This window comes from Callorhinus ursinus, unplaced genomic scaffold (genome assembly GCF_003265705.2).
Source record: "Callorhinus ursinus isolate GAN/ISIS: 27379988/994484 unplaced genomic scaffold, GSC_fseal_2.0 scaffold14, whole genome shotgun sequence".
Lineage (NCBI taxonomy): Eukaryota > Metazoa > Chordata > Mammalia > Carnivora > Otariidae > Callorhinus > Callorhinus ursinus.
The window spans coordinates 6,089,038-6,114,745 of record NW_027397076.1 but is presented as its reverse complement, the minus strand read 5'-3'; the positions used below and the strand labels follow the sequence as shown (position 1 = coordinate 6,114,745).

General features: G+C 39.9%; 1 protein-coding gene and 1 non-coding gene across 2 annotated transcripts; both read right to left on the bottom strand.

Annotated features, from left to right (window-relative positions):
* Nucleotides 1-881: 881 nt before the first annotated feature.
* On the bottom strand, nt 882-1,008 carry LOC112832123 (small nucleolar RNA ACA64). Its single transcript, XR_003210324.2, has one exon. It is a non-coding gene; the product is annotated as a small nucleolar RNA ACA64 (small nucleolar RNA).
* An 18,798-nt stretch (nt 1,009-19,806) lies between these two features.
* LOC112831878 (glyceraldehyde-3-phosphate dehydrogenase-like) lies at nt 19,807-21,050 on the bottom strand. Its single transcript, XM_025882342.2, has one exon. The coding sequence runs from the start codon at nt 21,014-21,016 to the stop codon at nt 20,015-20,017; it is 1,002 nt and encodes a 333-aa protein (XP_025738127.2). The 5' UTR covers nt 21,017-21,050; the 3' UTR covers nt 19,807-20,014.
* Between the last annotated feature and the right edge of the window lie 4,658 nt (nt 21,051-25,708).

Genomic DNA, 25,708 nt, shown 5'->3' with positions numbered 1-25,708 from the left:
TTTGAGCCAGAGTGAACCCACCTTTTCCTAGGGAGAGGCTCCTGATCTCAGCAGTGGGGTTAAGGTTTGGGTGGAGGATGTAATAAGAGGAAATTGAAATCTGTGGTATAGAAACTAAAGTCATCCTGACTGACACACTAGGAATCTGCAGTCAGAAGTTAGTATTGCATAACTTGGCTAGATAATTCAAGGGAAAACTTGCTCATAGCCCACATTAGCCTGATGATTTAAATAAAAGTCTTTGGTCATTGTTTGAATCTTCACACTTAAATGTTCACCTCTTTGTATTAATGTTTTCTGAGTTTTAAAGCTTTTAAATTTGGCTTTTTTAAAAAGTATATTTTGGATTTGCGGTTGTATTAAGCCCTTGAAAGAAGGGATTAATGTGTAAGGTGGTTTTTTTTAAACCTTCATACGACATTATTGAGTATTTCATGAATATTCCTTATATCCTCTTTTTAAGCTCTGAGCTTTACTTTGCTGGTAGAAACCTGTCTACATATGGGACACCTCGGTGGCTCAGTCGGTTAAGTGTCTACCTTCAGCTCCAGTCATGATCCCAGAGTCCTGGGATCCAGTCCCCACATCCACTGGGCTTCTTGCTCAGTGGGGAGCCTGCTTCTCCCTCTGCCTGACCATCCCCCTACTTGTGCTCTCCCTCTCTCTGACAAATAAATAAATAAAATCTTTAAAAAAAAGAAAAAGAAACTAGTCTACATGTGTACAGCTGTAAAGCACTATCATGAATCTCTATTTGGTGTTGAAAAACTGTTTGTTACCTATTGGTTTAAATGACAGTGCAATGGTTTTCAGCTCTCAACTGTCAGGTGTGTTGAGAATGCCTTAAAAATATGCTACCAACTTTCTTTTTTTTTTTTTCCGCGTGTCGGGGCCTGGGTTTCACCTGCCCACAGGGACGAGTGGGCGGTGAGCTGAGGCCCCCGATGGCTGTAGGCGCTGAATCTCACCCGCGGCCATGGCCAAAGCCGCGGGTGATTTTCAACCAACCCGCACCAACTTTCGATCAATATTTAAAAGTTATTTTTTGCCACAATTGAATGTGTGTGTGTGTGTGTGTGTGTGTGTGTGTAAGGCATGTGTACACACAGAGACACAGGCACTTCAGATGTCAGTGTCTATTGGATGAAAAACTGAGCTGAACAGGTGGTGTGAGGTGGGATAGACTGAGAATCAGCTTGTTATGAGAATAATGGACAGGCCACAGTTGAGGGATTGAAAATTTAAATTCACTGCAAGGACAGGCAGGTAACAATAGAGAGCGGTGGAGACTAGGATCACCAAGGAGACTAGAATGTGCTAAAAGGGGGCTCAGCTCTCCTTCGTTGGGTGGGAAGATGACTCTAGTGCTGCCAGACCGTTAGATTTTTTCAGGAGAAACTAGAAATCCATATTTATTTATTGTTTTTGTGACTTCTTTCCATTTATAAATGTCAGCAATAATTCAATTAAATAAAACCCTGAGGGCCAAACAAGATACGATTGCAGGTCATTATGGTCTGCGAATGTGTAGTATCAGTACGGCATAGGTTCGGGAAGAGAAGGTGGGCCCTTTTGAACGTGTAAGAGCAGTAGCTGGGGCAGAAAGCAGTTTTTTTTTTGTTTTGTTTTGTTTTGTAGATAGGAATGCAACACAGAGAAATGACTGAATGAACAGTGTAATGACCAAAGTGTGATTCTCAAAAAGTTAAAAACATGATTCTTGTAAAAAATAAGATGAACATGTATAAAAATTTATTAAACTAAATGTATGAAGGAATCAGTTGGTGGCAAAGCTACTGATTTGAAGGAGAATCCAAGGAATAGAGGCTTAATTGGTCAAAGAATTGCTGAATTGAATTTGCTAGTAGTTACAACACTGGTTAATGTCCCACAGGGCAATAAAACTGTAACCTCTGGTGTTACTGGACAGACGCGTACAAGTGAACATAAAACATCAGTGTCCCCGGGGGCGCCTGGCTGGCTCAGTGGGTAGAGCATGTGACTCTTGATTTTGGGGTTGTGAGTCCGAGCCCACACCGGGTGTCGAGATTACTTAAAAATAACATCTTTAGAAAACAACAGAACTTCAGTGTCTGGACACTAACGAAACAGCAAAGTCAAGAACAGGTACATTCTCTTAAAGGATTGAATGGTCCTTCAGTGGGCTTGTTGCATAATACCCCAGTATGACACTGAAATGGCATTGTCATCCTCTTCCTTTATGTCCAAGCTTTGGATACTGTTTCTTTTCTTTTTTTTTAAGATTTTATTTATTTATTTGAGAGAGAGAGAATGAGAGAGAGAGAGAAAGCACATGGTGGGGGGAGGATCAGAGGGAGAAGCAGACTCCTCGCCGAGCAGGGAGCCCGATGCGGGACTCAATCCCGGGACTCCAGGATCATGACCTGAGCTGAAGGCAGTCGCTTAACCGACTGAGCCACCCAGGCTCCCCTGGATACTTTTTCTTAAGATCATGGATATTATACCATATCATAGTTATGATTAATGTGGAGTTAACACTCACTTATTTCCTGGTATTTTAAGCTACTTATTCCTCCCTCCCCAATGTACTGCACAAATTCGACTACCTTTTCAGGTTTGTGCCGAAGCCTGCGAAAGGTTTAAACCGCTAAACCGCAGTGAGCATATTGAAGACTTGCACCCCTCTCTGTCCAGTTAATGATTGTTTCACTGAATGCTTTATCACAAGGATTTACTTTGAAGTGGGTACCGTGCTCTTGGTCATCATGTTTGTTTTAGGTTTAAGGAAGTAATTGTACGTATTTGAGCAACGGCTAGGGTTGGTTTTTTTTTTTTTTTATGTATACAGTGAGATCAATGAAGTATGGGAGGGTAGTAGAAGGAACTAGAACTTGGTAAGTGGCTCTCCACCCCATCACGTTTTGTCAGAAATGTAATACTGGGCTAAACGATCTTTTTTTTTTTTTAAAGATTTTATTTATTTATTTGAGAGAGAGAATGAGAGATAGAGAGCACAAGAGGGAAGAGGGTCAGAGGGAGAAGCAGACACCCTGCTGAGCAGGGAGCCCGATGTGGGACTCGATCCCGGGACTCCAGGATCATGACCTGAGCCGAAGGCAGTTGCTTAACCAACTGAGCCACCCAGGCGCCCCTGGGCTAAACGATCTTTATGTTAGGAGAGCAGGGAGCAGGGTTTCTTTGTACCCGTTTGTAGTAGGATTCCGTGGTATCTTTCTGGATGTGATTTGATCTGCTAGACTGGTAACATGATCCTCAGGATTTGGTCGAGCTGATCTCTCTGGGCAAGAGAGGGTGTCCAGGCCAAAGTGGAATGAAAAGGAAGCTGAACGGGGATTGGTCCTCAGTCAAGCCTAGGGAATAGCAGTAACAACTCTCTGGTATCACTAAGAGGCAGCCACGGGTGGGGATGGCAAGGAGGGAGGAGAAAAGCTTGGGCCAGTGTGTGTCTGGCAGCTGGTTTTTGGGCACAACAGCCAGAACAGACTTGCTAAAGAGTACTAATTGTATTTATTAAAGCAACGCAACAAAACAAAGTCAAATCAACATCTTTGGCTCTGGGTGTGGGCAGAGTAATGTGAGAAGGGGAAGGAGTAGATTTATTTTTTTTAAGATTTATTTAAAAAATCACCATTTAAAGGTGCATAGTTCAGTGTGAAACCATGTAATTTTCACTACCCCTAAAAGAAACCTTGTACCCATTAGCAGTAAACACTACTGCCAGTCCTGTCAACCACCAACCTATCTTCTATCTGTATAGATTTGCCTCTTCTGGACATTTTACAGAAGTTGAATCATATAATGTACATTCTTTTATGACTAGCTTCTTTCACTTAGTATGTTTTCAAGTTTTATCCATGCTATAGCATGTTATCAGTACTTCTTTTCCTTTTGTTGCCGAATAATACTCCATTGTATGGATATGCCACAATTTATTTATTCAGCAGTTGATGGACATTTGGGTTTCTACTTTTTAGCAGTTATGTATAATGCTGCTGTGAATAGTAGTGTATAAGTTTTGTGGGGACACATTTTCTTTTTGGGGGGGATATATACTTAGAAGTTGAATTGCTGGATCATAGGATAATTGCATTTAACTGTTTGAGCAATTGCCAAACTGTTTTCCAAAGGGTCCATACCATTTTACATTCTCGCCAGCAATGTATGAGAGTTCCAATTTCTCCACATCCTTACTAACACTTGTTATTTTCTATCTTTTCTATTTTAGCCATCCAAGTGTTTGTGAAGTGGCATCTCACTGTGGTTTTGATCTGCATTTCCCTAATGACTGATAATGTTGAACATCTTTTCATGTGCTTGTCGATTATTTATATATCTTCTTTAGAAAAATATCTTTCAAACCCTTTTCCCATTTTGTGATGGGCTATTTGACAAATATCCTGAGTTTTTTATATATTCTAGATACAAGTCCCTTATCAGATACATGATTTGCAAATATTTTCTCCCATTCTGGAGGGTTTTTTTTAAGTTTGCTTGATGGTGTCTTTCGAAGCACAAAACTTTAAATAAAAATTTTGATGAAGTCTAATGTGTTGTTTCCTTTTATTGCTTGTGCTTTTGATGTTGTATCTAAGAAACTATCCAAGGTCACAAAGATTTACTATCATGTTTTTTTCTAAGAATTTTATAGTTTTAAAAAAATTTTTTAAAGATTTATTTATTTATTTAGAGAAAGAGCATGAGTGGGAAGGGCAAAGGGAGAGGGAGAGAAATTCTCAAGCAGACTCCCTGCTGAGTGTGGAGCCTGACACAGGGCTCAGTCTCACGACCCTGAGACTGTGCCACCCAGGCACCCCAAGATTTTTATAGTTTTAATTCTTATATTTAGTTGTATGATATATCTTGAGTTAATTTTTATGTATGGTATGAGGAAAAGGTCCAACTTCATTCTTCATTCATATGGGCATCCAGTTTTTTGCTGAAAAGACAATTCTTTCCCCATTGAATTGTCTTGACACCCTTGTCAAAGATCAATATAACAGTTTATTTCTGGAGTTGCAATTCTATTGCATTGATCTGTATGTCTATCCATATGCTAGTCCCACACTATCTTGATTACTCATGATTTGTAGTAAGTTTTGAAATTAGGAAGTGTGAGTACTCCTACTTTATTCTACCTTTTCAAGGTTCTTTTGGCATTTCTGGGTCCCTTGTATTTCCATATGAATTTTAGGATCAGCTTGTCAATTTCCGCAAAAAAGACAGCTGGGATTTTGATAAGGACTGCATTGAATCTATAGATTAATTTGGGGGTATATTGCCACCTTAACAATATTAAATCTTAAAGTCAGTGAATTTGAGATGTGTTTCCATTTAGTTAGTTCTTTAAATTCTTTCAAAGATGTTTTGTAGTTTTCAATGTGTAGGTCTTGCCCTCTTTTTATTATTTATTTATTAAAGATTTTATTTATTTATTTGTCAGAGAGAGAGAATGAGCACAAGCAGGGGGAGCAGCAGTCAGTGGGAGAAGCAGACTCCTTGCTGAGCAGGGAGCCCGATGCGGGACTCGATCCCAGGACCCTGGGATCATGACCCGAGCCCAAGGCAGACGCTTAACTGACTGAGCCACCCAGGCATCCCAGTGTGGCCTGTTAAACTTTTTCCCAAGTAGTTTATTCTTTTTGAGGTTATTGTAAATGGGAAAAAAAAAATGCTTGCCTAACTTCATTTTCAGATTGTTCATATATAGGGATATAATTGATTTTTCTATTTCAATCTCATATCTTACAACCTTGCTGAACTTGCTTATTCATTCTAAGAGGGGTGTGTGTGTGTGTGTGTGTGTGTTCTACATAGAAGGATTTTCTACATAGAAGATTTTGTTATCTGTGACTATAGATAGTCTTATTCTTTCTTTTCAACTTGGATACCTTTTATTTCTTTGCCTAGTTGCCCTGGTTATAACTTCCAGTACAGTGTTGGATAGGAGTGGCAAGAGCAGACATCCTTATCTTATTCCTGATATTAGGGGGAAAGCATTACATCTTTCTTTTTTGTTATTATTATGTTATGTTAGTCACCATACATTACATCATTAGTTTTTGATGTAGTGATCCATGATTCATTGTGTATAACACTCAGTGCTCCGTGCAGCACGTGCCCTCCTTAATCCCCATCACTGGGCTAACCCTTCCCCCGACCCCTCTCCCCTTTAAAACTCTCAGTTTATTTCCTGGAGTCCATAGTCTCTCATGGTTCATCTCTCCCTCTGATTCCCCCCCCCTTCATTTTCCCCTTCCTTCTCCTAATGTCCTCCATGCTGTTCCTTATGTTCCACAAATAAGTGAAACCATATGATAATTGACTTTCTCTGCTTGACTTATTTCACTGAGCATGATCTCCTCCAGTCCCATCCATGTTGATGCAAATGGTGGGTATTCATCCTTTCTGATGGCTGAGTAATAGTCCATTTTCTATATGGACCACATCTTCTTTATCCATTCGTCTGTTGAAGGGCGTCTCAGCTTTTTCCACAGTTTGGCTACTGTGGACGTTGCTGCTATGAACACTGGGGTGCATGTGGCCCTTCTTTGCACTACATCTGTATCTTTGGGGTAAATACCCTGTAGTGCAGTTGCTGGGTTTTGGTAGCTCTATTTTTAACTTTTTGAGAAACCTCCACTCTGTTTTCCAAAGTGGTTGTACCAACTTGCATCCCCACCAACAGTGTAAGAGGGTTCCCCTTTCTCCACAACTTCTCCAACATTTGTTATTTCTTGCCTTGTTGATTTTTGCCATTCCCTCTTTCACCATTTGGTATGATGTTAGCTGTGGTTTTTCATAGATGGCCTTTATCAGGTTGAGAAAGTTTCCTTCTATTCCTAGCTTGCTGAGTATTTTTTTATCATGAAAGTTATTAGATTTTGTCAAATGTTTTTTCTGCATCTATTGAGATGATCATGTGGTTTTTGTTTTTTATTCTATAAATATAAGATTACATCAATTGATTTTTTTCATATGTTAAATCAACTTATGCAAAGTTAATCCTGGGATAAATTCCACTAGGTCATTGATACATAATTATTCCTATATGTTGCTGGATTTGGTTTGCTAATATTTTGTGGAGGATTTTTGTGTCTATAGGGAATATTGTTCTGTGTTTTTCTTTTCATGTAATGTTCTTGTCTGGTTTTCAGGGTAATAGTGGTCTCATAAATTGAGTCAGGAAATGTTCCTTCCTTTTCTATTTTTTTGGAAGAGTTTGTGAAGAATTGATGTTAATTCTGCTTTGGATGTTTGTTAGAATTCACTAATGAAGGCATCTGAGCCTGGGCTTTTCTTTGTGAGAAGTTTTCTTTTTCTTTTTTTTTTTTTTAAAGATTTTATTCATTTATTTGACAGAGAGAGCATGAGAGCAGGAACACAAGCAGGGGGAGTGGGAGAAGGAGAAGCAGGCTTCCCACCAAGCAGGGAGCCTGATGTGGGGCCCGATCCCAGGGCCCTGGGATCATGACCTGAGCTGAAAGCAGACGCTTAATGACTGAGCCACCCAGGTGCCCCGTGAGAAGTTTTCTTCATTATTAATTCAACTCTTTACTTGTTATAGGTCTTTTCAGATTTGCATTTCTTCTTGAGTCAGTTTGGGTAGCATGCCTTTCTAGGAATTTGTCCATTTCACGTATGTAGTATGTTGGCATACAATTGATCGTGGTGGTTTTTTTTTTTAGACCATTAATATGGTAGATTACATTGATTGAATTTTGAATATTGGACCAGCCTTGTATCCCCAGGATAAACACCATTAGCTCATGATGTATTATTATTTTTTTTATATATTGCTGGAGTTAATTTGCCATTATTTTGTTGAGGAATTTCATATCTTTGTTTATGAGGGATATTGGTCAATAGTTTTATTATCTTTTAATATCCTTGTCTAGTTTGGGTATCAGGGTAATACTGGCCTGATAAAATGAGCTGGAAAATAATCCTTCCTCTTGTATTTTCTGGACAAGACTGTGTAGATTGGTAGAGTAACTTTTATTAATTTTTTTCTCCTCCTGGTATTCTTTGTGTGTTATGTGTGTGATGTGTGATGTGAAAATGTTGCTGAATCAGAGGGACTGACTTCTAATCAGAGGGACTTCTAAAGACATCTGCCTTCTATAGTTTTCTCTTAAGCCCTGGGGTTAGAAAAAATCTGTTTAAATAGAATGCCACCTTATCTTTTGTTTCTAAACCTTTTTGAGGGAATTGGAAAGATTGAGACATTTTTTTCAAAACCCTAGTGTTGGTCACATTGGCTGGACATTCTAATGTACTATTACTCCATTCATTGGCTAGTCTTAACACTCATTAGATAACATAAAGAATATGAAAAATGCAAAATATTTTCTGTATAAATGTTTGAAGCATGTTTATTGAAATTATAAGAATTAATGGTCTAGTGTAGGTGAGAGCTTTTTAGCTAGCTCTTAAGTGGTATTTAGTAGGGGAGTGTGTGTGTGTGTGTGTGTGTGTGTGTGCATGCGCGCGCGCGGGTGCGTGCATGTACATGCGTGTGAGGGATCAGTGGTGTCATTTTCCACAGATTCTTTTTATATTTTAGTGACTATAATTCAGGTTTTATAGTGGGTATGTTATACAATCAAAGGTAGCATCTACATTTTTTCCCATGTAGATGCTTTATGTTCACAAAGGGCATATTTGCAGAAGTTTTGTATGTATCTAGACCAACTCATATCACAGCTGAAGAAATTGAAATCCAAAAGGCATTATTAAATCAAAGATATATCTCTCAAGTCATTGAAAGTCATTTTTTGAAGGACATACTAAGGAAGACTTCTCAATTTTATTCTTTCATGTAACATCATTTATGTTTTTATGCTTCTGATTTTAAAAAACTTCTGTAGTATTTCCTTTAAAATGATTTTCTTATTAATAGCATCAATATGAAATTTAACAGCTAGGTAAAAGGAAGTTGGATTTTTTTCTTCTTCCATTTGGTCCTTCAGTAAGCCTTCTAAGGTCCTGTAGTAGATTCTAACCCTGACAGGATAATCTTTGGGCTGAGTGACCCAGTAAACAACACTAACCTTACTCCCATCCCCTTGCACCCCCACAAGAAGAGTCAGTTTCCAGTGACGACACACTTGAGCTTCTGGCGTATTTTCTCCTACCATAAATCAGTCATTTGGAGAAGAGATACTTCCTTTCAAATGTGTATTCTCAGGCTCATATAGCTACCAAATCCTAGACATGGCATATAATCACATTAGCATACAACTGTGGGGTAAGGCAAGTGGGAAATTCCTAGTAGGTAGGACCTTCAACACAACCCAGGTTTAATTTTAACCTTCCAATGAGACTCCTCTGAAGGAGATAAAGAAGAGCTATATTCAGGATGTTGTAGGCCTGTTTGTAGCAGCTTGCCCGGAACATAGTAAGTACTTTACATGACAAGTTCTTTGTGAGAACTAAAAATCCCTTTGCGGCTTAAAAAAGCATCCTAATGTTTTGTTTTAATTTGGCAAATAAATACTACTAAAAACTAAGATATATTTATTATATTCAGCATCAGAGAAGTCATCATCATGTCCTATGAAGGAGTCTTTAGTCTTCCTTCTTATGTTATGTTTTATTTTTCTAGCATGTCTCATACCCTGCAGACTTTAAAAAGCACACATAATTATCTTGTCTTCTCACTTTATAGATCATGTCATCCTTCCTCATTAAAGCTTCCCTACTCTTAGATTTTTTATGGAATAACTTGTTATTTCAAGTTATTTCAATAACTTACTAGACCTGAGTGTAATAATATTCTGTGTGTCTTGTGGGTTGAATAAAATACTATTAATATTGTTAATTTTTTAAAATAAATCTAAAAGTAGTGGTGTGTTTGCAAAACTCTTGAGCCGAATTAAAAGCTTAAGAGCTATAGGATTTGCAGAAATCCTAGATTTCTTCCGATGTCTTATTGTCCAGATGCTTTTAACTGCAGACAATGGGGTGAAAACATGCATGTGACATCTACAAACCAGAAAGTGATGACAGTGGGCAGAGTGGAGTGCTATAAAAATTTTATCATCACATTTGAAGTGATCGTATTGCTTATTAATGGCAGAAATTCGAGTTCTAACAAGTGGCAGTTTTAGTATGTGTTTCACTTTGCCATTTTGCTTTCCTTTGCTGGGCTCCTATTTGCTTTCCCCCTTGTTTCTCTGCTCTGAAATTTATGAGCCACTTCTCTCATCTTTTGACAGCCTTGACCTGGTGCTCTCAGAAGTCTAAGCGGTCAACTCTAATAATGATCTGCTTCTGGTTTTCTGTCCTTGTGAGCACACCATAGAAAGGCAGGCCTCTGGACCCTCGGGCAATGTGTGAGGACCAAGAAAGGAGGGGAATGTTGAATCTGTTTGTTCTTTAGTTGGAGTCAAGCCACCTAACTCCTTCTTCTCCTCCTCCCCCTCCTCCTCCCCTCCTCCTTTTTCTACTTCTGGCTACGTTTAATTTAAGTGGCATGGAATTAGAACTAACAACGACAATAAAAGCAATTAAAAAAAATTTTTTTAAGAGAGGCCTAGATTGAAGGACTGCCTCATCCTAATTAGTTTTGGGGGCTTTGGAAGAGAAGCCAAGTTGTGTTTACTTTATTTAGTTTTAAGAGAAGAATATTATTTTTCAGTCCTAAATAAAAAAAATTTAGCTCCTATGGAAACTCTACTTTTCACGTTTTATTTCTTTCAAATTTTTCAAAACGTCAAGGTTGGTGGTTTTCCAACTTTTGGTCTTAGTACCCCTTCACATTGTTAAGGATGCCAACAGTGAAAAAGGCAAATATATCTTATTATTATGAAAATAGTTTTGAGCTCAGGGATTCCAGGGGTATGCCTACCACATCTTGAGGGCCCTGGTCTAGGAGATGTTTATGTTGCCTGAACAAAGGAAATCAAGAAATCAGTCCCAGAGATTCCTTATTAGCTACAGATTGATGTACCCAAAGTGGGCTGCCTTTCAACTTCCTGAGTTTTTCATACTTAAACCAGCCATGTGCAGAGACATGACTGAAGGTGATGGAATGAAGACGAATGAGCCAGACTTTTCCCACAAATCTGAACAGGAATATACTATTATGGGCTCTGTAGAAGAGTTTTGAAGGCTATTATTCCAGCAATTCTAGCAATTCCCTCAGTCAACAGAAAGGTTGAAAGACTAATATAATGAATAGCTCTATTCTCTTCTTAAGATTCACATTTTGCTACATTTGTTTTATTTTTCTTCCTTACATCCCCTTCTCTCTCCCAATCAGTCTTTCTCTCTCTCTCTCTCTCTCTCTCTACACACACACACACACTCTTTTATCCTGAACCATTTGAAATAAATTACAGACATCATGACTTTCAGCCATAAAAATTTCGGCATGTGTCTCCTAAGAACAAGTACTCTTCCGTGTAAACCAGGTGGACTTAACACAATAATATCATGCTATGTAAGTTCATATGAAAATTTACTCAGTTGTGGGGTACCTGGCTGGCTCAGTCCATGGAGCATGTGACTCTTGATCTTGGGGTTGTGAGTTGGAGCCTCTAATTAAAGATCATATATTGCAATCTGTGGCCAATTATTATGTCTTGCAAAAAAATTTTTCTTAAGTTTGAGAAATACAAGAAAGGAAAAGTCATGCATAATTCTATCATGCTGTATTGCATATCCCTTTTCAGGATTCCTATATGCAAAGTTTCACGTAATTATAAAACTATGGTACATAGGATTTAGTATTCTGTTTTTTTGCAATTAACATTATGTCAAACCATCTCCATATTGTTTTTTTTTCTTTTTTCCACATTGTTTTGAATCTTGCATAGTATAGAACCATTAAAATTACTGAAGAACAAGAAAATTATTGTCCAACAAGAAAAATGTTGGATATGTGTTGTTTTCCAATTTTTTACTATAACCAATGATCCTGTGTTGGTAATATGTAGATAAAAAGAGTGGACTGAGGGCGCCTGTGTGGCTCAGTCGGTTAAGCCTCTGCCTTCAGCTCAGGTTATGATCTCAGGATCCTAGGATAAAGCCCCACATAGGGCTCCCTGCTCAGTGGGGAGTCTGCTTCTCCCTCTCCCGCTGCCCCTCCCCGCTTGTGTTCTCTCTCTCTCTCTCTCTCTCCCTCAAAAATAAATATATAAAATCTAAAAAAAAATAAAAGAGTGGATTAAGGATGGGAATAGACAGGGGTGAAGGAGGCTGGAGAGTAGGAATACAAACTGTTTGCAGTTTAGCCTTTGGAGAGAGAAAGGCAGAAGAGACAAGATATAACTTTGTCCCTGCCTTAGAAAGGTGATACACATGTTCAAGAGGTAGAGAATGGAGAATGTTGATAGGTCAGTGGCCTATTTTGTTCCATTGGATTTCACAGGAATTTAACATGATTGTTCCTAAAACTATAGAACTCATGTTGAAAAGAGATTTGGAAATTTTCCCGTTAACTACATGATGCTAACTGTATTAATAAAAATTACTAAAAGCTTTTCCTATGAGACAATGAAGAGATGAGGGTCATTGTTATGAATATAATGTTTTCATTAGTTTAAATTTTTTGTTTTTAAGATAAATTCCTATAAGAATCCTTGGTTAAAAGGTATGGCTATTTCATTGGTTTTTGATCTACACTGTCAAATTGTTTTCAAAAAGAAAAGTAACAGCTTATATTATATGCCACCTTATGTTCATGGACTTTTATCAGTGTACACTTACCAGCACTGGGAGTTGCCATTTTTATTTTTTTTTAAAGATTTTATTTATTTATTTGACAGAGAGACAGAGACAGAGATAGTGAGAGAGGGAACAGAAGCAGGGGAAGTGGGAGAGGGAGAAGCAGGCTCCCCGCTGAGCAGGGAGCCTGATGTGGGACTTGATTCCAGAACCCTGGGATCATGACCTGAGCTGAAGGCAGATGCTTAAGGCCTGAACCACCCAGGCACCCCTCCATTTTTAATATATAAGAAATGATACTTTGTTGCTTTAATCTGCATTTCTGATTTTGAAAGAAAAGTAAAAAGACATTTTATTCTAGGGTTGCTCTTTTCTTTCTAATGAATTGGTTGCTCCTGTTCTTTAATCACTTTATCTTGTGGTCCTGCTGTTTCTTTACCAATTTTCTTGAGTTCTTTTTTTCTCTTATTATGTAGGTATTTTCTCTAGGCTGCTCTTTTGCTTTAAAAAATTATTGTTATTATTATTACTATTATTTTGCAATATAGTCTGTTGCTCTTTTCCTTTGTATTTATTTCTAAGTTTAGGAAGTTATCACCTCATTAGAGATCTGGTAATGATTCTATTTAACATGCTTTGTTATTTAGTGAGAGATAAGTGAAAAAACTTTTTTCCAAATTATCAAGCCATTATTACCATGCTATTTTAATTTTTTTTAGGGGGGGTGGGGCAGAGGGAGAGGGAGAGAGAATCCCAAGTAGGCTTCATGCCCAGTGTGGAGCCTGACACAGGGCTCAATCTCATGACCCTGAGATCCTGAGCTGAGCTGAAATCAAGAGTAGGTTGCTTAACCGACTGAGCCACCCCGGTGCCCGATTACCATACTATTTTAAAAAATACATTTTTTCTTTATTGTTTTGTGCTGTCTTTTCATCATAAATTGTTCTGTATTTGTCTATTTCCTGGGTATCCATTCTCTTTCATTGATGTGCATAATTTTTATGAGTGTTAAGTATGGAGCACTTTTATTATTAACTTTTGGTTTGAGTTTTTACAAGTGGACAGTAGGTATTTTATTGATCCAAATATTAGGAACTGATCTTAGGCATAAGAGTTGGGGCAAAATAAAGAAACTCATAATTACAACTTTATCTGAGTTTTTCTAACCACATGGTTATGTGCTGTTCTTGCCACATTTACTTAATATATTTCTTTGAATGCTGATTCAAATTTTATTTCAAAATGAGGGGAAACATTTAAAAATAAAATTTACCTTTTTTGTCAGAGGGAGAGTTTAAGGAAAAATTCTAATGATTTTGATTAGTTGGGCAATCTCTCTGCTTTTTTTTTTTAATTTTTTATTAATTTGACAGAGAGACAGAGAGAGAGGGAACACAAGCAGGGGGAGTGGGAGAGGGAGAAGCCAGCTCCCCGCTGAGCAGGGAGCCCGATGCAGGGCTCGATCCCAGGACCCTGGGACCATGACCTGAGCCGAAGGCAGATGCTTAACGACTGAGCCACCCAGGTGCCACAGTTGGGCAATCTCTTATCTATCTATTCATTTGTTTATTTTATGTTTATTTGGGGTGAACAGTCTCTCCCCAGTAATACTGCAGCTCTTTTTGATTAAAGAGGATATCCCTTTCCCTGTGATGGCCTTGATTTCTGTGTTCCGTGTACTGGCAGATATCTGAGCTTAATAGGTGGGTGGTGACCTTAGCATAGATGTTATGTAAGGAATTGTCACCTTCCTTTAGAGTCAGCATCCCATGAAGTCAAAGGACTCAGTAAGGTATAATGGAATCAAGAGGCTTGTGTGGTAGCCCTGACTCTGACACCAATTAATTACTGTCTGGAGCTCAGTTTCCTCAGTAGGTGAATGAATAAGTTGGCCTACTGACCCCCAGTGTTTTTCTTGTGCTGACATTCTGTGATTCTCTTTCCACGGGATGTTACCACTAAGAATACTCATTTCCATGTTGTGTAAATAAGCAACATGGAAAAGAGAGTATGAAAACCAGAGTTCAGTTAAAACATTTTGAAGTGTCATTGGTGAGGCTGGAGGGCATTGGTGCAGCTTATGGATGGCAGATACGAAAGGTCTGGTCTGGAATGTCCTGCAACAAATACCAAGCCCCATTGCTCTTTTGGGATCCTATAATTAATTGGCATAGATTTTAGTTTTTCTTTAAGAAGCACCCGTTCTTCATATTAGATATGGGAATTTCTATGTCCCTTTTACTTTATCTATATTTCGGGTATTAATAATATTTGAATGTTTGGTATATAAAAAAACAGTCACTTGGGTTTTGACACTGTCTTAACCATGTATAATAGGGGTTATTTTTTAAAAAAATTATAATTAACTAGCTTTAAAAAAAACTTTCTATAGGGTCACCTGGGTGGCTCAGTTGGTTAAGTGTCTGCCTTCGGTTCAGGTCATGATCCCAGGGTCCTGGGATCGAGCCCTGTTTCCGACTCCCCACTCATCGAGGAGCCTGCTTCTCCCTCTCCCTCTGCTGCTCCCCCTGCTTGTGCTCTCATTCTCTCAAAAGAAAATAAGTTTTAAAAAATTTAAAAAAAAAAGTACTCTTACAACTTAGCAATAAAAAGACAAATAGCCCAATTGGAAAATGCAGAAAGGATCTGAACAGACATTTCTCCAAAGAAGATATATATACAAATAATCAATAAGCACATGAAAAGTTGCTCAGCATTACTAGCCATCAGCAAAATGCACATCAAACTACAATGAGACACCATTTCACATCCACTAGGATGGCTAGAACCCAAAAGCAGATCATAAGTGTTGGCAAGGATGTGGAGAAATTGGGGCCTTAAAAATTGCTGGTAGGAATGCTGATGCTTTGGAAAACAGTTTGGTGGTTCCTCAAAAGATTTAACATTACCCAATTCTACTCCTAGGTATTTACTCAAAAGAATTAAAAACAGGTATTCAAAACAAAAACCTGTGCACGCATGTTCATAGCTGCTCTGTTCACAACAGCCAAAAAGTGGAAGCAGCCCAAATACGGAAACAACCAAATGTCCATCAATGGATGAATAGATTTAAAAATGTGGTATATTCATACAATGGAATATCTGGCCATAGAAAAGAAATGAAGCACTGATACATGCTACAGCACAGATGAACCTTAACAAATATAATGCTAAGTGAAAGAGCTCAGTTACAAAAGACTACATATTGTATGACTCCATAGAGTAGAGTAGTGGTTGTCTAGAGGTAGGAAAGGGGGAAGGGCTGGCTGGGGGAAAACGGGGAACAACTTCTAATGGCTACAGGGCTTCTTTGCAGGGTGATGAAAATGTTCTCAATTTGATTGTGATGATGGTTGCACAACTTCGACTAAAAACCATTGAACTGTGTACTTTCCATTGGGGAATTCTTAAAAAAAATTTTATGTATGTATGTATGTATGTATGTATGTATTTATTTATTTGAGAGACAGCAGAAGCAGGGGGAGTGGCAAAGGGTGAGAGGGAAGCAGACTCCCCACGGAGCAGGGAGCCTGACACTGGGGCTCAATCCCAGGACCTCAGGGTCATGACCTGAGTCGAAGGCAGATGCTTAACTGACTGAGCCACCTAGGCACCCCTTCATTGGTGAATTCTATGCTATATGAGTTATATGTCAGTAAAGCTGTTTTTTAAAAAAGTATGGGTTCTAGAGAATTATAATGTACATTTGAATTCCAGTTCCATCACTTAGTGTAAGCTGTGCAACCGTGGGGAAGTTGCTTAACCTCTCTGAGTCTGTTTCCTTATTTGCAAAATAGGGATGACGGTAGCAGTGTTTATATAATGATATCCTTGTAAAGATTAAATGAGATGATGCATACAAATATTAACTCCCTGTCTAGTTCTGGGTAAACATTAATATCAACTATGAAGATGATGAGGAGACTAAGAAAGAATGAGTAGGTCTCAGACAAGCAGAAATGAGAGGAAATAACTTATGGAGCAGGTAATAAGGGTAGGATTGAGCTTGCTTTGTTTGTGGCCCTGGAGAAGAGAGCTAGTTGAAAATATTTACAAGCCAGAGGTAGCAATCTGTCAGTGGCTTTGGCTGATAATGACGCCCAGGATGATAGTGGTGTCATGTGGGGTAACATACCACAAAGCTGGGTCACATTTGTTATGGTGCCAGACTGGGTTGCAGAAAAATCCTGGAGAGGAAAACAGAGAATCTGAAGAAAGTCGTTTTTTAAATCTTGCCATGCTGTGGCCTGAAAAGCCTGTGTCTGCTTGTCCTGAAGTTAACTGGAGAAAAAGAAGTAAGCCTTGGCTTGAGTCGCCCAATCTTGTGTCTCTGAGCAGGGCTGTGTGAGAAAGGGATGTAATCTCTGATCTTTGGCCCCTCTACATTTAAACCATGGATAGGGTGGGGCTGAGGTAATATATGGCCCTCAGTGTCAGAACCTGTGACTTAGTCTCCTACCTCAGGGAGGTTCAGTCTCCTGCTATCATTTGTCAGGGGCCCCTGAGAACTAATCTCAAATGTAGCAAAAACGAATTGGAAATATCCAGTGAGTTGCCAGGAGTCTGCAGTCAGATGACAGAATTTAATGTGTAATCCATGTTCGAGCCCTCCCTCAGACTCCTTATTTTGGTGGTTGGGGCTAAAATTGTAAGGCTTGCTGAGTGAATCTAATATTAGGAAGTGCATCATCATGTTTTCCTTTCTGATAATTACTGTCTTTGCTTCCATTACTTCTAGCTAAGGATCATCTCCCTAGTCAACCTTTGCCAGAAAACCCAGCCACTGGTGTGAGTGGCCCCTCAGGGCCCAGCAGCACAAGCATCTCCGACCCCAGAGCCCGGCTTAAGGCCTATATAGACAACCACCCTGTAGTCATCTTCAGCAAGTCCACGTGCAAGCGCTGTGCTGAGGTAAGGCTTCAGCCTCCAGGAGCAGCAACACACTGTTGCCTTGAGAAAGTTGAGACTTCTGAGTTCTGCTGTGAACAGTTGGATTTCACCTGAGGAAGGGGTTTGGTGTGGGTGTAAGTTGCTTTAGAGTGCTTGGAGAGTGATGCTTTGAGAACAAAATGTTGCTTGAGTAATCTCCTGAGCTTTATTACCCAAAATACTAGATGTTTTCTCAAGGTCAGGCAGATTTGGGGTGGGTGAGCTCCCAAACCAGGTGATTGGTTGCTCTTTTAGGCACTTCTGTAGAGAATATTTTCTAAGGAGCTGTTACTTAAGGTACTCCTAAATTTTGGTAAGTACCTCTTCATGCTCATTATGGGGAAAATGACTTCCCAAAGAATAAACTGTGCTTCCTACTTGGTTCTTAGTCTTAGATTATCTGAGAGAAAAGGGCAATGATCACAGCCATGGGGAGGGTTGGTTTAGTCCACCGTGATTTAACCACAGAATGATGTCGAGAATTGAAAGACAAACCTGATCGGGTGCTTTATGGGAAGGTTGAGGATGTTTAATGTCACTGAAGCTTAGCTTTAAATTATACTCAGGATAGCTCTAGGACTAGACACAGTGGATTCTTAAGTCAACATAACTGGCCTTCTGTCAGGGTTCACCTGTAGGGTAATTTATTAAGTTTAATTTTCTCTCCGTTTATCTATCTCTTGACTTACTTTCCAGCTCTCAGAGAGGTTGACCTCAGAAGCCTTAAACAGAGACAGGCTTCTTGGACTCCGTGTGTGTGTGTGTGTGTGTGTGTGTGTGTGTGTGTGTGTGTGTGTCTTCCCTTGTTCTAAATAAGGAAAAAGGAAAGGTGGGCAAGCAGTGGAAACACTGAAAGTAGGCAGAACCTTTCATATTTGTTTCTCACCCAACATAGTCTGCTTCATTGTCATCTGGGGCTTCATCTCTATTAAAGCCATCGTGGAGCCTTTTGCGCAGGACATCATGTTGGGAACAGGGTTGCAAAGATGTAGAAGACAAAGTCCCATCCCTAGGGCGTTTAGTCAAACTGAGAAGGTAAACCTTGGGCTTAAAAAGAAAAATGATCTGGAGTACCTGGGTGGCTCAGTCTGTTAAGCATCCAATTCTTGATTTTGGTTCAGGTCATGATCTTTGGGTCCTGGGATGGAGCCCCAAGTTGAGCTCCACCCTCAGTGGGGAGTCTATTTCTTCCTCTCCCTCTGCCCCTCCTCCCCTCATGCTCTCTTTGTCTTTCTCTCAAATAAATAAATAGAATCTTAAAAAAAAAGAAAAATGATCTAAGGTAACCGATGCTAAATTCTAAGTGATTAGCATAGGCAGTAAACATTAGAGAATTTGGAAGAGGGCTGTATATTAGAAATCTGCATAATTCCTGGCCTCTGAGAGCTTCACTATATAGCCCTAGTGGTCTTTTGAGGCTCTTCTCCCTTGTTAGTGTAATCTGTAAAATGAAGGGCTTGGACTAGTTGACTGTTGAGATTCCTTTTAGTTCTGAAATTATGGAGTTGTCTAGTCTTTTCTGTTTCCAAATAATGGTGAAGAGCCTGAACTCTGAAGTCAGAGTTTAGACCGTGCCTTTGTGACTTATTAGCCATGTGATCTTGGTTAAGTTTTTTACCTGTTGTGTCTCAGTTTCCTCATCTGTAAAATGTGGGTAATAATACACCTATCTCATAAGTTTGTCATGAGGATCAAATTAGCTAGTATTTGTAGAAGCCACAGAACATGCCTGGCACAAAGTAAATGCTACATAATGTTTTTTAAATGAAAGAACTACTTGCCCTTCCTGTTTTCCTATCAGGACTTCACACCTTGGATGGTGATCTTCCTTCATCAATATTGAGCCTCAGTTAAGTGGAAATCAACAAATATCTGACTCTATTCCCAGTATAGTTACTCCTATTAAAAAGTGGCCATTTTTTTTTCTAAACTAGCCTCTCCCTTCGAAACTATGCATGTGGTGGTGTAATGGAAGGAACACCTGCAGTTAAAAGTGCTCAGTTCTCATTCTATAAATCAGTTTCCTCAACAGTAAGGTTGGCAATACCACCTTATCTACTATACTTGTTAAATACACAGCTTCATGATGAAAACCAAATAATTTCAAATCCATGTGAAAGCCTACACTGTAGGCTTGTATTAGGAGCCACCATTGAGCACCTACTATGTGCCAGGCAATGTTTGGTCACTCTCCTTATATTTTTTTTTTCTGGGTACAGTATACTTTATTGATGGTACATGACAAGGTAGGGCTCCCCAAGCCCCTCCCCTTCTTCAGGGGGTCTGGGATGGAAACGGTGGAGGTCGGGAGATTCTCAGTGTTTTGCGGGATAAGTTGGGGCAGGGACTCCCCAGCAGCTGAGGGCCTCTCTCTTCCTCTTGCTCTCGCTGGGGCTGGTGGTCCAGGGGGCTCTTACTCCTTGGAGGCCATGTGGACCATAAGGTCCACCACCCGGTTGCTGTAGCCGAATTCATTGTCATACCAGGAAATGAGCTTGACAAAGTGGTCATTGAGAGCAATGCCAGCCCCGGCATCGAAGGTGGAGGAGTGGGTGTCACTGTTGAAGTCGCAGGAGACGACCTGGTCCTCAGTGTACCCCAGGATGCCCTTGAGGGGGCCCTCTGACGCCTGCTTCACCACCTTCTTGATGTCGTCATATTTGGCAGCTTTCTCCAGGCGGCAGGTCAGACCCACGACAGACACGTTGGGGGTGGGGACACGGAAGGCCATGCCAGTGAGCTTCCCGTTCAGCTCAGGGATGACCTTGCCCACAGCCTTGGCAGCACCAGTGGAAGCAGGGATGATGTTCTGGGCAGCCCCTCGGCCGTCGCGCCACAGCTTCCCAGAGGGACCGTCCACGGTCTTCTGGGTGGCAGTGATGGCATGGACGGTGGTCATGAGTCCCTCCACGATGCCGAAGTTGTCATGGATGACCTTGGCCAGAGGAGCCAAGCAGTTGGTGGTGCAGGAGGCATTGCTGACAATCTTGAGGGAGTTGTCATACTTCTCGTGGTTCACACCCATCACGAACATGGGGGCGTCGGCAGAGGGAGCAGAGATGATGACCCTCTTGGCCCCGCCCTTCAAGTGGGCCCCAGCCTTCTCCATGGTGGTGAAGACCCCAGTGGACTCCACAACATACTCAGCACCAGCATCACCCCACTTGATGTTGGCGGGATCTCGCTCCTGGAAGATGGAGATGGACTTTCCATTGATGACAAGCTTCCCGTTCTCAGCCTTGACGGTACCGTGGAATTTGCCATGGGTGGAATCATACTGGAACATGTAGACCATGTAGTTGAGGTCAATGAAGGGATCATTGATGGCGACAATATCCACTTTGCCAGAGTTAAAAGCAGCCCTGGTGACCAGGCGCCCAATACGGCCAAATCCGTTCACTCCGACCTTCACCATCGTGTCTCAGGGACACGGCTGGCACTGCACCAGAATTCGCGGCTGTCTGTCGAACGGGGAGGAGCAGAGAGCCTCCTTATATTTTTTAAAAAAAGATTTTATTTATTTATTTGAGAGAGAGAGAGATTGCATGTGTGCAAGTGTGAGAGGGGGGAGGGCAGAGGGAGAGGGAGAGAGAGAATCTCAAGCAGACTCGACACTGAGAATGGAGCCTGACATGGGGCTCCATCTCATGACCCTGAGATTATGACCTGAGCTGAAATCGAGAGTAGAACTCTTAACCAACTGAGCTACCCAGGTGCCCCAACGTTACTAAAGAATTGGGAAATTGCAGTTTTGACTCTGCTCTAGTCCTGCAGTGAAGGAGGGCTAACGTGTCTGGATTGCTGGGTTTCATTGCATGCTCCCTGCAATCTCCCATCTCTTTGACCTGTAGTTACTCTTATTTCTACTATCTTCTCCCTGAATTCTACTAACTTCTTCATTTCCTAACTCCCCTCCCTGACTCTAAAAAGACAAAGCCTTTTTTTTTTTTTCTCAATTAAATGTACTCTAGGAACAATGAACATTTCCTGTAAAATTTGTGGTAGGGGTTTGCATATTTATTGTATTAAAATGTATAGTAATTCTGGAAACTATTTAATGTCATTATCCGAATAGTTCCTGGGTATGCCAGGTCTTTTGGACAAGCATCCCTTGGTTTTACCTTGACAACTACCAGTTCCTTAGCTCTTCTGATTACATAATATATAAGCTGTTTTCAGATTTGTGCCAATTAATATGGAAATTAACTTTCAATGTCTTTGGCTGTGAAGGATGGTTAGGTGTCTCTTTTTGTAAAAATAGTGATTTTCTTCTGTGAGGGTACAACTTATAGACTTGACTGTTCATGGTTTTTTTAATTTTAATTTTTAATTTTATTATTTTTAAAAATTACCTTGAAGTAGCATTTCCCCAGGTTATTTCCTTCAGTTTTGATCTTATCCTTTAACAGTTGTGATGTGAGTAAATCAGAATGGAGAAACTTCATTTTTATATCTGTACTTGGCCTGATGAATTTGTATTTCTCTCTGGGATGAGTAATGTAATTTGCACTGACTCAAGTTGGGATATGCCCACAAAGAAATGAACTTCTATGTAAGTTTCCTGATTGTTGCATAACACATTAAGGTGTGTGATTTGCCTGCATCCCGCTGTGAAGACTGGGTTTTAAAATGCAAAGATAACTTCCTACCTCTTCAGAAACTGTGGTATTTGTTTCTTATGGATATTTCAATGGGAAATTAGAACTATGAAGTTGGAATTAGCAAATGATGTCTCATATAGCTTATCTATTGCCTGACACCCAGATCCACTGCCATTTCTCTGTAGTGTTTTTACAGACAAAGTTGACCATCCTCTACTTTTATCAATTAGAATATTCTGGAAGCAGGTGCTAATGATATTCAATACAGATCTTTAATCTTGCAGTGTGAAAGTTTCATCAGAGCTAAAATAATCTACCAAAGAGTTTCTTGCTGAGGGGTCACGTGTACTCTGGAATCTAGAGCTGTTATTTTCTACATTTCACATATTGTCAAATTTTGATACTTTTAGGAGCTGTTTTTAGGATTACTCTCTAAATCTGGAAAACTTGTTTTCTGTAACAAACTGCAAATGGTTTATTTCTAAAATTAAGTGGCTGAGGAAGACTTAAGACTCCACGATTTTATATGTGTTTTAACTTTTTTATTTTTAGTCTTAGAAAATGAGCATTGGAATATGAATTGACTTTTGTCCAGATGGTCTCCCAGCTGTAGCTTTCCTTGCCCTTTCCTTAAAGTCCCTCTTTACTCACCCCATCACTCTTCAAAAAGATTCTTATCTTTTTAACTGTATGCTGCCTAGGAGCTGAATTCCCACTGCGGCACAGATACTGCCCCGAAGAGCATAAGAGGAGGGCCGCTGAGGTCATGTGAAGAAACTTATTCTCCCATTTTTATCAAAATGGTATCTTTGGTCCTATACAATTGATAGAAATCTTTCAGCCTACTGTTTTAGTAGTTAAATTGGGACGGGACAAGAATACATTCTCTAGATTGTTAATTTCTGTGAACTCCAGGCCATAGTTCTGTCTGACCTTTTTCATTTTATTGTAGAAGCTGGAGATGGTTCTAAGCTGTCCTAAAGCATTAATGACAGGCTATTATGTCTTATATATAAATGTCATTTTAAAGCCTCTTTTATCAATAATTTAAGTGTTATTTAGTGGCACAAATTTGGCAAAAATAACTTATCCTTCCAGTAAAATTTTTTTTACCATTATCATTTGTGTAATCTTGGGACACTTGGGTGGCTCAGGCGGTTAAGTGTCTGCCTTTGGCTCAGGTCGTGATCCAATGGTCTTGGGATCGAGTCCCACATCGGACTCCTTGCTTAGGGGGGAGCCTGCTTCTCCCTCTGCCTGCCACCCCCCCTGCTTGTGCTCTCTCTCTACAAATAAATAAATTAAATCTTAAAAAAATAATTTGTGTAATCTTGAGCATATGACTTTTGTAATTGATTTGTTGGTTGAGGTTTACTCGGCTAAAAAATAAATAATATGTTAACTATTGTAGGCTGTGGTTTTTTTCTTAGAGTTTCCACATATGTTTTGGAAATAGTACATATTCCAGTGCCTTTTAAAACATGGTTAGTATTAAACCCATTTTATAGTGGGATAGATGGAGTCACTAAACATGTAAAATGTATTTTATGAAGCTATATAGGTGAATCATTGAACATAGAGTAGAATCAACAGACTTCAAATACCCATTAAGTATCATTACTGTCGGCAGGGAGAGTCTTGTGGGTTGTATAAAAATGGGTTGGTAAGTTTGCAAAAGCTGATTAAAGAGGAAAGTAAAAAGCTGGAGAGAAGGCTTTAAAAAAAATTCTCCCCCTTGTTTTTCCAGGTAAAGAAGTTATTTAAGTCGATGCATGTTCCTTATTTTTTGCTCGAACTTGATCAAGCAGGTAAGATTCTGCTTAATATGTAAATTATATCTGCTGACTGTACATTTTATTTAATTTACTTTGTCTGTTTTTTATTTTTCTCCTTTGAGGTTTTTATTGTTTAGTGAGCTCTTTCCAGTAGATTCCTTTTTTTGACCATTTAGCTAGGCCATTCTCTGGGACTAATGATCATATTTGCCTTTAGTCATTATCTCGTTAATAGCCTTGATAGGAGCTTCCTGCTGTTGAAATCATTCTTCCTATTAACCTGGAGTTTAGTTACAGGTACAGTATTTGCTGGTTTCGTGGTAACTTTATTATTTTTGCAAATTTGCCACCTTTCTGATAAGTCATATCAAATAGTATTTGAAAACAGGAGAGAAGAGGCTCAGCTAGCAGGATATGGTAATTGGGATAGAAAGCTCATTTCTGGGGTCCGGAGGAAGGAGGTATTTGTGGGGCAGGAAACTCTTATTTGTCTTTAGAAGACAGGTTACCTAACACAGAGAGAGGCAGGTAATAGCTGCCACCTATTGAGGGCTGGTGCTTCCTAGCAACTGTGCTGGGCTTGTATGCAAAGCCCTTAATCCTCACAAGAATTTTGCAAGGAACTTATCCCCATTTTACAGATGAGAAAATTGAGTTCCAGGAAAATCCAATAACTTTCCTAAGGTCATGTAAGTAGTGGATCTGTAGTCTGGACATGGGCTTGTTTAATTCCAGTCTGTGTTCTTCCTCTAATACCATGCTGTCTGTCTCCCCTAGCATGAAAGCATGACCTTTCTATTTCTCTGTCAAGGAACGTTCTTGCTCCAAGCACTCCATAGTATATGGAAGGAAAGCCCAATAATTAAAATTTTACCTGGGCCAAAAAAATAGCCTTTTTTTTTTTTTAAAGATTTTATTTATTTATTTGACAGAGAGAGACACAGCGAGAGAGGGAACACAAGCAGGGGGAGCAGGAGAGGGAGAAGCAGGCTTCCCACTGAGCAGGGAGCCTGACGTGGGGCTTGATCCCAGGACCCTGGGATCATGACCTGAGCTGAAGGCGGACGCTTAACGACTGAGCCACCCAGGCGCCCCCAAAAAACATCCTTTTAAAAATGTACGTTTTTCGGGGCGCCTGGGTGGCTCAGTTGGTTAAGCAACTGCCTTCGGCTCAGGTCATGATCCTGGAGTCCCGGGATCGAGTCCCGCATCGGGCTCCCTGCTCGGCGAGGGGCCTGCTTCTCCCTCTGACCCTCCTCGCTCTCATGTACTCTCTTTCTCTCATTCTCACTGTCTCAAAATAAATAAATAAATCTTTAAAAAAAAATGTACGTTTTTCTGGGAGAGTTAAGTCAACTTGCAACTTGGTGTGAATCAGAAAACTCACAACAAGCTAATTAAACTAACAAGATAAAGCAAATGAACATGTTTGTTAAGGACGGGACATGGATGGGAGGTAATAATGGAAGAGGATGGGCATCACGGAGGTACCAAGTGCCTTGGGGCATGAGTAAGAAGGCAAAGACTGTGACCAAAGTGCCGAAGGTGGATGGGAGATCAGTAAAGGCAAGTGTCAACTACTCTGACATTTTAGTTCTGGCAACCCTAATCAGACAGGAAGCTCTTTCCCTTTGGTGTGGAAGTGGCTGTGGGTCTAGAGATCACAGCTGGGAGCTCCCACTCACCCTTTGGTAAAGTCTTACCTAAGAAAACCTGAATGATGTATGTGAG

Excerpts from the sequence above, each read along its gene's own strand:
- LOC112831878 (XM_025882342.2), bottom strand. The coding sequence starts at position 21,016 with ATGGTGAAGGTCGGAGTGAACGGATTTGGCCGTATTGGGCGCCTGGTC.